At 35.5% G+C, this 12064-nt stretch overlaps 1 protein-coding gene across 10 annotated transcripts in view; it reads left to right on the top strand.

The window, feature by feature from the left end:
- Nucleotides 1–7821, top strand: part of ankrd26 (ankyrin repeat domain containing 26) — a 31227-nt gene extending 23406 nt beyond the window's left edge. For 8 of the 10 annotated variants that reach the window (XM_030137588.1, XM_030137584.1, XM_030137591.1 and 5 more), the window contains 7 exons: nucleotides 157–269; nucleotides 1935–2073; nucleotides 3470–3760; nucleotides 4382–4617; nucleotides 4804–5017; nucleotides 6691–6736; nucleotides 7112–7821. In XM_030137588.1, the coding sequence (XP_029993448.1) occupies nucleotides 157–269; nucleotides 1935–2073; nucleotides 3470–3760; nucleotides 4382–4617; nucleotides 4804–5017; nucleotides 6691–6736; nucleotides 7112–7242 (1170 nt within the window). In that variant the 3' untranslated portion in view covers nucleotides 7243–7821. Of the gene's footprint in view, nucleotides 1–156; nucleotides 270–1934; nucleotides 2074–3469; nucleotides 3761–4381; nucleotides 4618–4803; nucleotides 5018–5403; nucleotides 5461–6690; nucleotides 6737–7111 lie in introns of all 10 variants that reach the window. The other 2 variants (XM_030137589.1, XM_030137585.1) reach the window with 2 other exon arrangements.
- Nucleotides 7822–12064: the final 4243 nt, after the last annotated feature.

The raw sequence follows: 12064 nt of genomic DNA, 5'->3' as shown, positions 1-12064 counted from the left end.
TACACATATTCTTGTATATATGTATTTTATATCAATGCTATGCTGGAAAAATTTGAAAATGACCCTTAAAAGTGCTTGAATTTGTATACGAACCCTGTAGATAGTACATTATTGTTGGAATATGAAGGTTCATTTGGCCTGTGCTTTGTGTTCCAGATGGAAATAGAAAAGAAGAAGGCGAAAAAAATAGCAGAGCAGAAGAAGTCCGTAGACTCCCGCCTGGAGCAGGAGATGAACAGAAACACAGAGCTTCAAAAAGAAATGTACAGGTGACTCCTATCTTCATCCTTGCACTCTTCACACCCATGGCAGTACCTCTTCCTGCTGTTAGAGACACCAGGACCCAGTAGAGTGCAGTCTTTCCTGGCTTATGTGACTGTGGTGCACCAGTGTATATGTGTAAGGCTTTTTTATTTCATGTTTACTTACACGTTTAACCCTGTTTTGTAGGATTATTGATCACATCCTTTAGTTGGTCATGGTGTTTTATCTCTATATTTCATGTCATGTTTCTATAAATGTTGTTTTTTTGAATCTTTATGTGTAAAACATCCACATTTACTAACTCTTAAATATGATATTCTATATTCTCCCATGTTTACTATAGTACAGAGGTGTCAAACATGCCGCCTGCCAACGGTTCCAATCTGGCCTGTGGGATGAATTTGCAAAGTGCAAAAATTACTTCGGTTTTAGTTCGGGGACCACATTCAGCACAATTGCAATCTCAAGTAAAACAATAACATAATAACCTATAAATAATGACACCAAATTTTCTTATTGGTTTAATGTGGAAAAAAAATTTTACATTATGCATATAAATAATAACTCCAATTTTTTATTTTTTTAAATGCAAAAAATAACATTAAATTATGAAGAGATCATTAACTTTCATCAATTATGAGAGAACATTAACAAACTATCTTTTAACAATGAAATGTGACTAACTTGAACAAATATGAACAACCTGAAATGTGTAAAGAAAATTAAGTGTGATTTTAATAATATTCTGCCTAGGGATGTAATGATATAGAAAATTTCATATCACGGTTATTGTGACCAAAATTATCACGGTTGCCATTATTATCGCGGTATTGTTGAAATGTGCTCAGAATGTTCAAAAAGTACTTATACACACACTGAAATAATTTAACCAAGTTGTATTTTGAAAAAAACAAAACAAAAAACAAATAAAATAATAAGCACAATGTACTTTCTGTTGGCAGAAACATTCAAATATTAATATGTAAACATCAAACATACAAATGTGCACTAAAGATGGCACCTTCTGGCCATTGTTTGACCATTTTCCATATCAAGTTTGAGTTGTCTTAGTTTCTTTTTCATAGATAGATAGATAGATAGATACTCTCTCTTTCAAAATGCGGTAATCAAACGCTGTTATCATGATAATTAGAATTTAAACGGTAATACTAACCGTCGGGAATTTTACTGCGGTTTATCGTTAGACTGGTAATCTGTACATCCCTAATTCTACCTGTTACTAAGCGTTTTGTGCCTTTTGTAGATTCGATTTATAATGCATGTGTATAAATGATGATGATGAAGTTGAGGCATAATATTGGTAAAATTACACTTTTTTTCTTAAGAAATTTAATTTTTTCAGGTTATTCATATCTTTTTGGTTTGGATAGTTTGCAAATGTAAATATTTTCATAATTTATTGTTATTTTTTTTCACTAAAACAAGGAAAAATATTTGAAGTTGTCATTTATTTATATGCTATTATTTTACTGCTTCGGCCCACTTGAGATGAAATTGGGCTGTATATGACCTCTGAAAGAAAATGAGTTTGACACCCCTGCTATAGTGGGTCAAATTGCATGGCAGTCGTTAAGCTAATTCACATGTTAGTAGTAGACGATACGTTTTAGTGATTGTTTTACTTAAAGTGTATTTTTTATGCGTTTAAGGTTGCGAACTCTGCTGAAGACTGCAAAGAAGAAACTACGGGATCAGGACATGGGCGGAGCTGAGTTTGGCTCTCCTATGGGCAGTCTAAGGATGGACATGGGCAGATACAGCCAGGCTGACGGGAGAATGAAAGAAAAGGTTTGTTCATCCAAAGGAGATCTGGGTGCTTCTATGAAACTGGGTACATTTTGGTACCTGGCACTTTGCCAACTTTTTAGACCCAATAATAAAAGTGAAATTTCGACATATTTCCTCCCAAGATGTACCAAATGATGACCTCAGATAAATGCAAAAAAAATTATGCTCTTTCTTGGAGCCATCCCAAAATTTATTAATTTTTAATAAAATATTGGAGCCAAAAATAAATTGGGTGTCAGTGCATTTTACCTTGAAAACATCACTTGAAATGGTCTTGTATGCTGCTATAAATAAAGACAGTGTTAAATTTAATGATCCTAGCAGTTTTTCTAATCCAGACATGTGGGTTTTTCATGAATCTCAGTCTCATTCCAGGTTTTGTATGTAACCCATTGTGTCCACTTGTGTTACACACAGAACCTGCCCAGTTAAACACATGTAAATCGCAAATGATTTTGCAAGAGCAATCATTTTTGTGAAACACTCTGCCTTGCATAATTAGTTCAATTCCCAAAATGTACCTGTGAGAAAAAAGAGATATTCAAAAAAAATAGTAGCATGTCATTTTCGTGTCCTTTTGACCATGTTACATGCAGATTTTTGTATTGAATATAATGTTAATAATATAAAAATGTGTTTTACCTCAAAAATAGTTTTTCTTTTATCTCAGTAAGTATTTATTTTTTAAATAGACCCAAAGTGCTTCCAAACTTGCTTCATAACATTCGTCTCCATCTGGTTTGAAGTTTCTGTGTGGAGTTTGCATGTTCTCCCTGTGTCTGCGTGGGTTCTCTCTGGGTACTCCGGCTTCCTCCCACCATCCAAAGACATGCACTAATAGGTTAATTGGTTAATCTAAATTGTCCATAGGTGTGAATGTGAGAGTGATTGTTTGTCTCTATATGTTCAGCCCTGCGATGAACTGGCAACTTGTCCAGGGTGTACCCCGCCTTCGCCCCTATGTAGCTGGGATAGGCTCCAAGCGACCCCCGTGACCCTAGTGAGGATAAAGTGGGTTCAGAAAATGAATGAATAAATGAATGAATGGTTTGAAGTTTTAGTACCCATGTCCTGTTTTTAGGGACCAGTTTCATAGAAGCACCCATTTAGATTTAACTACTGACTAATGAAAAAAAAACGTCAGTGGTAGAGTCAGTTTTTTGCAAAAACTATCCACTGCCCTCTACAGCTTTGCAGATTGTTTGTAAAATAATAGTCAGGTATTTCTCTTTTTGTTTGAAAGCATCTTATTTGTACCATAAGTCAGTCCTGTACAATGTGGACAAATGGACAAATAGAAACAGTTTTTACTCTAATCTATCAGTCAAGACATATTGAAATTAGACTGAAGTTTTTTCTTTCTTTCTTCACCTCTGTCCATCTTATATAAAACTAGGTGGACGATCTGCAGATGCAGCTGGAGAGAGAAACATCGCGTCGCAGTCAGTTAGAGAAGGCCAATGATGAGCTTAAGGATCAGCTCGCCTCCCTGAAACGCTCCAATCACAGTAGTGAGCAGCTGGAGAGGAGCAAGCATCAACTGGAGGAGGAGTTACTGGACCTGAGACGCCGACTGGAGGCCGCCCAGGCAGAGCAGAACCAGGTGGACCATGTCCGCCGTGATGCAGAGGACAGGGCCCGGCAGGAGATACAACAGAAGTTGGAGCAGGTCAACCTCTTCCTGCAGGTAAAATGTCTGAGGGGAATTTTTAGTGGCAGTTACAACAGTTACAACGTACACCACAGGAAGAAACATTTAGTAAATGAAGGACAGAAAGATCAGTGAGATTAAAATAATTCATTCCAAGTTTATTTACCATTATTTATTTATATATATATATATATATATATATATATATATATACACACACACACACACACACACACATATATATATATATATATATATATATGTACATATAGTACATATTCTATATTAGCTGTATATATCCTTATTTGTTGTACATATTTCTCATCTGTAGTACAGAGTTAGGTTTTTGTATATTCCAGTAGTTTTTGTAGTACTTTAGTAGTATATGTATATTTAATGTTTTGTCTTGTAGCTTTCGTACATTGTTTTACATTTTTCAGTATTTTGTGTGATATTTTTGTACAGTCCTTAATTGGTTTTGCTGCTGAACAGAACAGAGCTGCAAAACAAATTTTCATTGTTCCTGTGACAGTGACAATAAACATCTATTCTATTCTTTTCTGTTCTATTCTATTCTGTGTACTGCCTACATGTATAATAACAAAAGAATCACAAAGCTAAATTTCATTGGATTGTTTGATCTTGTTTGTCTTGCAGACTCAGGCGGCTTCCCAAGAAGCACTGGATCAGATTAAAGCGGCCAATGAGGCTAACCTGCGCTCCCAGCTGGAACACAAAATCCGGGAGCTGGAGAATGAACTGGGCCGGGTTCGCTCCACCCAGCAGGACAGCCTCAACCAAAGAGAGATGACACGCACAGAACTAGACCGATACCGCCAACTCTACGGGGAGGAACTGCGCCTCCGCAAGTCTCTGGCTGCCAAATTAGAAAGGTAAGAAATGGGTAACTCAAAAAGAATCATCAGTCATGCTTTTCAATGTGTGAAAATGAATTACTATATCGGGCGGTGCCTTTAACTCTATGGATTTTTCTCTTACAAAGAAAGAATCATGTGTAATGAATGAGACTTAATCAAACACTTCATCAGTCAATGACTGATCTCTGCTTTCTTTCGTAGATCCAATAGTCGGCTCTCAGACGCCAATTCCAAGTTGCTCAGCGAACGCAGCAGGTCTCTTATTGCCAGCAGCTTTGCAAACAGTAGCCTGGGAGGGCCCTCGCTGGACAGGGGCTCCCTGGGACCCCTTAACAGGAGTCTAGGCCTGGGACTGTCCCTCCTGAACCCTGTGAGCGAGGGACAGAGCAGCAGGGTGGAGGACTACCTCGCAAAGGTCTGCACTGTTCCTTATTGAGACACACACATCCCATAATATTCTGCATACATTTGGCCCATTATCATTTCCATAGCATCACAGTGTTGTTATTGTGTAAGTTGTCACTTATGTTAAAGATGTTGCTTTTTATATGCTGGTTGTTGTGTTGTTGTATAGTCATAACTTCACAGATGAATTCATCTAAGGGTTCTGAAACATGACATGAAACAAAAAGTGTTTTCCTCGTGCTCTTATTCAGACTGCAGAAACAGTTCTAAATTGGGTTATTTGTTCTTCAGGTTTCCTCTTTTCTATCTCATCGTTGTTTCCTTGCTGTTCTGTCTGCAGGCCTTTTGGTAGTTCATCTTTACAGCTAACATCTCTTCTATTTCTCACTCTTTTAGCTTCTAGCTCAAAAGTCTGTCTCTCATCTCTCCTCTCTTCAGCCAGACTCATAACAGGTGTGTAGCTGTTTTTAGCTCAGTGTCTCATTGGCTGATATTCCCTTTACGCTGCAGGTGGGAGTCGCCCATTGACTCTGTCCACATGCAGATATAATGTTTGGGGTTCATGCAGTAATAAAACAGACTAAAGATGTCGACTACCATCAAATCTGGGATCATCAAATCTTTGAGTTGTTCAAATTAAGGTAGTCACTGATCCACCGGAATCAGTGGGTTTTATATATTATATATATTGAGTATTTATTGAAATGAAAGAAAGAAAAGTATTTTACTGTCTTTCCCATCATAGTAGTATGTATGATTTGCTGATCATTTTATCCACACAGTAAGGCAAGGAACACACAAATGTGTTACCGGAACACACATAACACATATATTCCAATATTAAACCTTGATGATTTGATATATACAGAAATGATTTAAAGCTACAAAAATACTTTTCTGAGTAATAAAGTCTTGAAAAAAAAATCCAGATCAAAATGGAATATTACATTTCAAATGTGCAGGAACCCTGGGTTTTGCTTTGTGTGGATTGCCAGTAATTAACTGTATATTCTGAAATCCACCTCTCATCTCTTTCTCCTCTTCCTCTCTGCTTTGAGACTACTTTCTCCATGCTCAGACATTATCTGGCGCAATGGAAATTATCTGTCATTTCAAAGATGGCAAAAATTAAGTAACTACATTTATTGGAGAATTCATTCATTTTCTGGTGCAGTTTTACCTTGATGTCATGACAAAGTTTAATACAAAGATCAAGCAAAATTGTTCAATCCATCAACTGATAAAAGCATTTAATCCCATTTACAAACACACATACGACATGCTTCCCTGTGTCACTGTACTAATGATACCATAGATAAGGCACACACACATTTATGTGTACACACAAACACTGTTAAAACCATTTTGGGAGACATCTGACTTGAGTTACCATATCATCCCAGCTTTTCCAGCTGACGTTTTTCAGTAAAAGGCAACATCACACAGCCTGCAGAAACTACACTAAAGCAGAGCGTGCATGTTTGGCATGTCCTGCTGTGTTTCTCAGAATACTCCCGATTGTCCTGCAGTGTTTCCTTCCCAGTGTTTAAGTCATGATGTGGTGAACATTTATCACAGTGCTGTGTTTGGTGATGAGTTCTTTATTTTTCATCCTCATCCACTCAAAATAAATGCTTCCAGAGCATCATCACATGTGATTATATGTGTGTGTCTTGTCTTTAGATGCAAAGTGAGTTGGACAGAAACATCTCGAAGGAATTAAGCAACGGTGAGTGACACTGGAGCAGAAGTCACTGCACATATTTACCTCCGCCAAGGAGGTTATGTTTTTGCCAGGGTTTGTTTGTTTGTCTGTTTGTTTGTCTGTCCGTTAGTGTGCAACATAACTCAAAAAGTTATGGACAGATTTGGATGAAATTTTCAGGGTTTGTTGGAAATGGGATAAGGAAGAAATGATTAAATTTTGGTGGTGATCGGGGGTGGGGGGGGGCCACTGATCAGCCTTGGCAGAGGTCTGCGCTCTCTGAGTGCTTCTAGTTAAATATGTGTTTACCTAAAAGCTTTAGTACTAACTGTAAATGCATGGACCCTGTAGCTGCTCCTGCGTGTCAGTGGGTAACTGTGTTCTCCTTCTGTTCGTCAGCCACGGCAGAGCTGGACGTCGCTTCAGCCCGGATGTCCCCAGTGGGCTCTGCCTCCCGGGTGGATTTGGACCCTCTCAGCAGAGCGAAGCAGCAGTACTTGGAGGTACTGAAGAAGAACCACAGGATCTGATCATGGCTGCTCACCAATGCTCGTCTTTAAGGCCAGGACTTGGCTCACTGCCCAGTAAATACACACTGGTGTGTGACTGGTACTCGGTATCAGTTCATATCAAAGCCTGGGAATCAGTATCAGCCCTGACAAACACAGATCAGCGCATGTCTACCCAGAGCTGCACAGTGAGCCCATAAATAAAGCTGGAAAAGGAACTGCACAGCTTTTATCTACCATCGCCTCCTGGCTTTAGGTGTCATTAAAAACACACACAGAGCTCAGATCAGCCTTTATTTTGTCTCTTAATGCAGATATTTTACACTAAAAGACAGAGAAGACTGACATGGAGTCACAACACTCCCATCAACTGAGAGAGACATTTTAAGTATTTAACAGATAATATTTTGGATTAATCAAATGAATTAGACAGATTTCCCAGAATAATGTCAGACATTACGAAACTTTAATATTAACTGCTTCAGAACACTAAGGCCAAAGAAACCGCCCTTTCGTAAAAAAAAAAAAAAAACACCCAGAAAGTTTCTTATGTCATGTTCTCTCCCTCCTTAGAAAGGAACTAATGCACATTGCACTTAACCACTCAGGAGCAAAGGGTAAGAGTCATATATATATATATATACACTGTATACATATATATATATATATATATATATATATATATATATATATATATATTGCATTGTTGATGGGTACAATTAGGAATGACCTTGAAAGTATTTGTTTCTTCAGATAAATTTTGTTCAATCTGCAACTGTTTTGTTCTATTGGCACAATACCTTCATCTATCTACCTATAAATATATATATATGTGTGTGTGTGTGTATACAGAATTGTGGTTTGGATTTTCATTTGTGAATATTGGTGTTGATAAATTTGTATAAGTATTTTATGTATGCATCATTCATAACTTTTGCCATGATATTTCATTTGGTACGTGCCATCAAATGGTGCAATATCAGTCTTGGATTTACTTTATTAGACTGTTATAAGTATTGTGTTTATGATTATTCTATTTATTCTGTTTTTTTAATGAACATGATATACTTGAATAAGACGAGCTGGATTACTCTCTGGCTATTGAAACAGGGTGACTACATTTGTACCACTGTACAGCTACCAGCATTTATTCATGAAAACTGTAACAAAATACTTACAGAAAAGCCTTTATGACGCCTGTACATTACAGAAGAGTTTAATGTTGAAAATAAAAGTGAAGAAAACCCTGAGTCGGTTTTGAATCATTGACAGATTACTGGGTGGGAATGAATATTATGAATCTACAAAAACAGCTAATGTAGGAATTCTATTAACACTTATTTTGTTTGACTTTTATTAAATTATGTCACAAAGGAAAGACCAGAAAAGGATCCGAATTAATAGTTGAGAATTAGAAAATTTGGAGAACTTTTTTCCTTTTAAACTTTTGAAATAGTTGATTAAGTTTATGGATGATAACTAACCAATGAGTTTCTGTAGCTGTAGACTATCAGTGCTTAAATAATTGAAAAAGTGAAGATGAAAACAAAACGGATTCACTGTGAGGCATGGACATGTGGTGGAAATTAACCTTTGAACACCTAAAGAGCTACCAAAAGCTTCTACTGATCTAAAATGTTTAATAACATTTAATCTCCAGCTGTTTGTACTAATACTTACAGGTTAACTGGGTATACTGTATATGTGAACTAATGCTATGTAATGTATGGGTATAGCCTTAATTTTGAAAATGTTTCTAATTTTATGAATGCTGGCACTTCTTACCCAGGGACAACAGTTGAAAAATAGCTTTTTTGCTAATACTGGCACATGTACAGAAATGCTCATTAATGTGTACTGTCCCTGTTAAATAAACAAATAAATAAAATAAATAAATGAATCCACTAATCCTATCAAAACATGTAAATAATTCACATAAAATGCAGTTTCTCAGTGTTTCATGATCATCAGATATGATCTATTTGGACGTTCAGAGGCTCTGTAGTGCATGTGGAAACACCATCATCTTCTACAACATTAATTCACCAGTAAAACCCATGGAGTTGGATCAATGACAGTGGATGGAGAGGCTTATTATATTCAGTTAATGATATATTTTGCTGAAGAAATCCCTTTTTTCTGTTTTGATTTAATAACCTTTGAATTTACTCGGAGTTTTTATGAACATGTACATGACAAGTAAATTAAAATACGTTTAAAATTTATCTAAATTTATTTATTTGATAAATTTAGAGTAAAGTAGAAAAGCACTTGGAGAGCATAGACCTCCGCCAAGGCAGATCCCCCCACCTACCCTATCACCACCAAAATGTAATCATTTGTTTTTTGTGTCAATATCAACATTTCCTGAAAATTTCCCAAAAATCCATCCATAACTTTTTGAGTTATCTTGCTAACAGACAGACAGACAGACAAACCTTAATGAAAACATAACATCCGCTGTTACACTTGGCGGAGGTAATTAAATTGAGGAAAATACCTGATTTTCACTGAACTATGCAAAATACAGAGGATAATATTGTAATAAATGGTAAATCACTCAGGAAATGATAAACAGAAAAAAAAATATTTGAAAGCCATCATAAAATTAGTTACATATCTTTACCTTTTAGTAAAACTCAGTTCAGACCTTCTTATAGTGTCTTTATTGTGTTTTTTACAGACAATATAAAAATGTGATATAATGAAAGATATTAATAGGTTTTTAGGGGTTGATGCAAAAAGTAAATGAAAATGACGGCTAGGGATGTAATGATATGAAATTTTCATATCACGGAGATTGTGACCAAAATTATAACGGTTATCATTATTATCACGGTGTTGTTGAAATTGTGCTCAAAATGTTCAAAAGTACTTATACACACTGAAATAATTTAACCAAGTTGTATGTACAAAACAAACAAACAAACCAAAAAAACAAATAAAATAATTGGCACAATATACCTTCTGTTGGCAGAAACATTCAAGTTTTAACCCTTAGTGGTCTGAGCCTATTTTGTCTGTTTTTCAGTCCTTTCGATTTTGCCTTTATATACTATATAAACAAATGTTTACTGTACCCATGTTTGATATCTGTTTTTTCAGCACAACTTCATTTATATCATCTGTATATTATATTTTTCACTTTAACCTACTATAGCAACATAAAAGGACAAAAAATACATAAAATCCGATTTGAAAAATGTATATAATTTATTGCATTAATAACACAAAGATGCTTAACGAACCTTTTCAAAGACTTTAAAAGTGAGTATTGGTTCCAAATATTAGGTATAGAAAATCAAAATTGTAATAAATTAAAACTATACTCAAATATTTGACGGGTATTTTCCCCTGAAAGTGTGGTAATCAAACACGGTTATCATGATAATTAGAATTTAAACAGTAAAACTAACCGTCTGCAATTTTACCGCAGTTTATCGTTTTACCGGTAATCATTACATCCTTTTTTTTTTATTAGTAATAGTTAACAAGACAATGTGGACAGAAAAACAACAACATATAAACAAGTAGAAACTAAAGCAAATAAACAAACAAACCAAAAACAACAACAATGACAGAGTACTGACAAACAACAACAACAACAACAACGTCATATTACAAAGAAAAAGATCATAAATGTAAATAGCAACTAAACCATATAGCTTGGTTAGGGGTGATAGGGAGAAGGGGAAGAGGGGAGTGTAAATGAAAGTGAGAAAGAGAGAGGGGGGAGTGAGGGGGAAAAAAATAATTGTTGTAATAATACAAAAATATTTAATAATACCAGTAGCCTAATTTGCTAGAATTATTGTGGCAGCGGTAGCGGCGGGCAGTCACAATACTACTAGTTGTAAAATGTATATAATTTATTGCATAAATAACACAAAGATGCTTAACGAACCATTTCAAAGACTTTAAAAGTAAATATTGGTTCCAAATATTAGGTATAGAAAATCAAAATTGTAATAAATTAAAACTATACTCAAATATACTCAAACTACCGGCCCATTTTTCTTCTCCCACAATTCTCCAAAATCCTGGAAAATCTTTTCAATGATAGATTAGATATTCATAGAAAAATACAAATTACTTTCAGATAGTCAATACGGATTCAGAACCAACTGATCAACATCACTAGCATTAACTGATCTCATTGAAGAAATCACAAACTCTATTGACAATAAAAAATTCATAGTTGGAGTTTTCATTGATTTAAAAAAAGCATTTGATACCGTAAATCATGACATTTTAATCAATAAACTGGAACATTACGGAATCAGGGGAGTGGTGCTGAATTGGGTGAGAAGTTATTTGGAGAACAGGAAACAGTTTGTGATGATGGGAGACTGTCGCTCTGAATGTTTGGGTATTGTGTGTGGTGTCCCCCAGAGGTCAGTGTTGGGACCCAAACTGTTTCTAATGTACATTAACGATATATGTAAAGTGTCTAAACAAATGAAATTTATACCATATGCTGATGACACAAACATTCTAGAAACCGGTGAGGATTTACAGCAACTTTTGGACATAATCACTTCTGAGCTAAACAAAACTAAATTATGGTTTGACAAAAATAGGTTGTCGATAAACCTGTGTAAAACAAAATTCATGATTTTTGGCAAATGTAAAACAAGTAATCGGATAAAGGTACAAATAGATGGTGTAGATATTGAAAGGGTGAATCAAAACAAGTTTCTTGGAGTGATAATTGATGATAAAATTTGCTGGAAACCTCACATAAAATATCTACAAAACAAACTGTCCAGAAGCATCTCAGTCCTGGCCAGAGCAAAGAGGATATTAGATCAGAAATCACTTCAAATTTTGTACAATTCATTGA

The sequence above is a fragment of the Sphaeramia orbicularis genome, chromosome 6, assembly GCF_902148855.1.
Source record: "Sphaeramia orbicularis chromosome 6, fSphaOr1.1, whole genome shotgun sequence".
NCBI classification, from domain to species: domain Eukaryota; kingdom Metazoa; phylum Chordata; class Actinopteri; order Kurtiformes; family Apogonidae; genus Sphaeramia; species Sphaeramia orbicularis.
The sequence above is the reverse complement of the archived record's forward strand: the minus strand, read 5'-3'. Positions and strand labels throughout refer to the sequence as shown.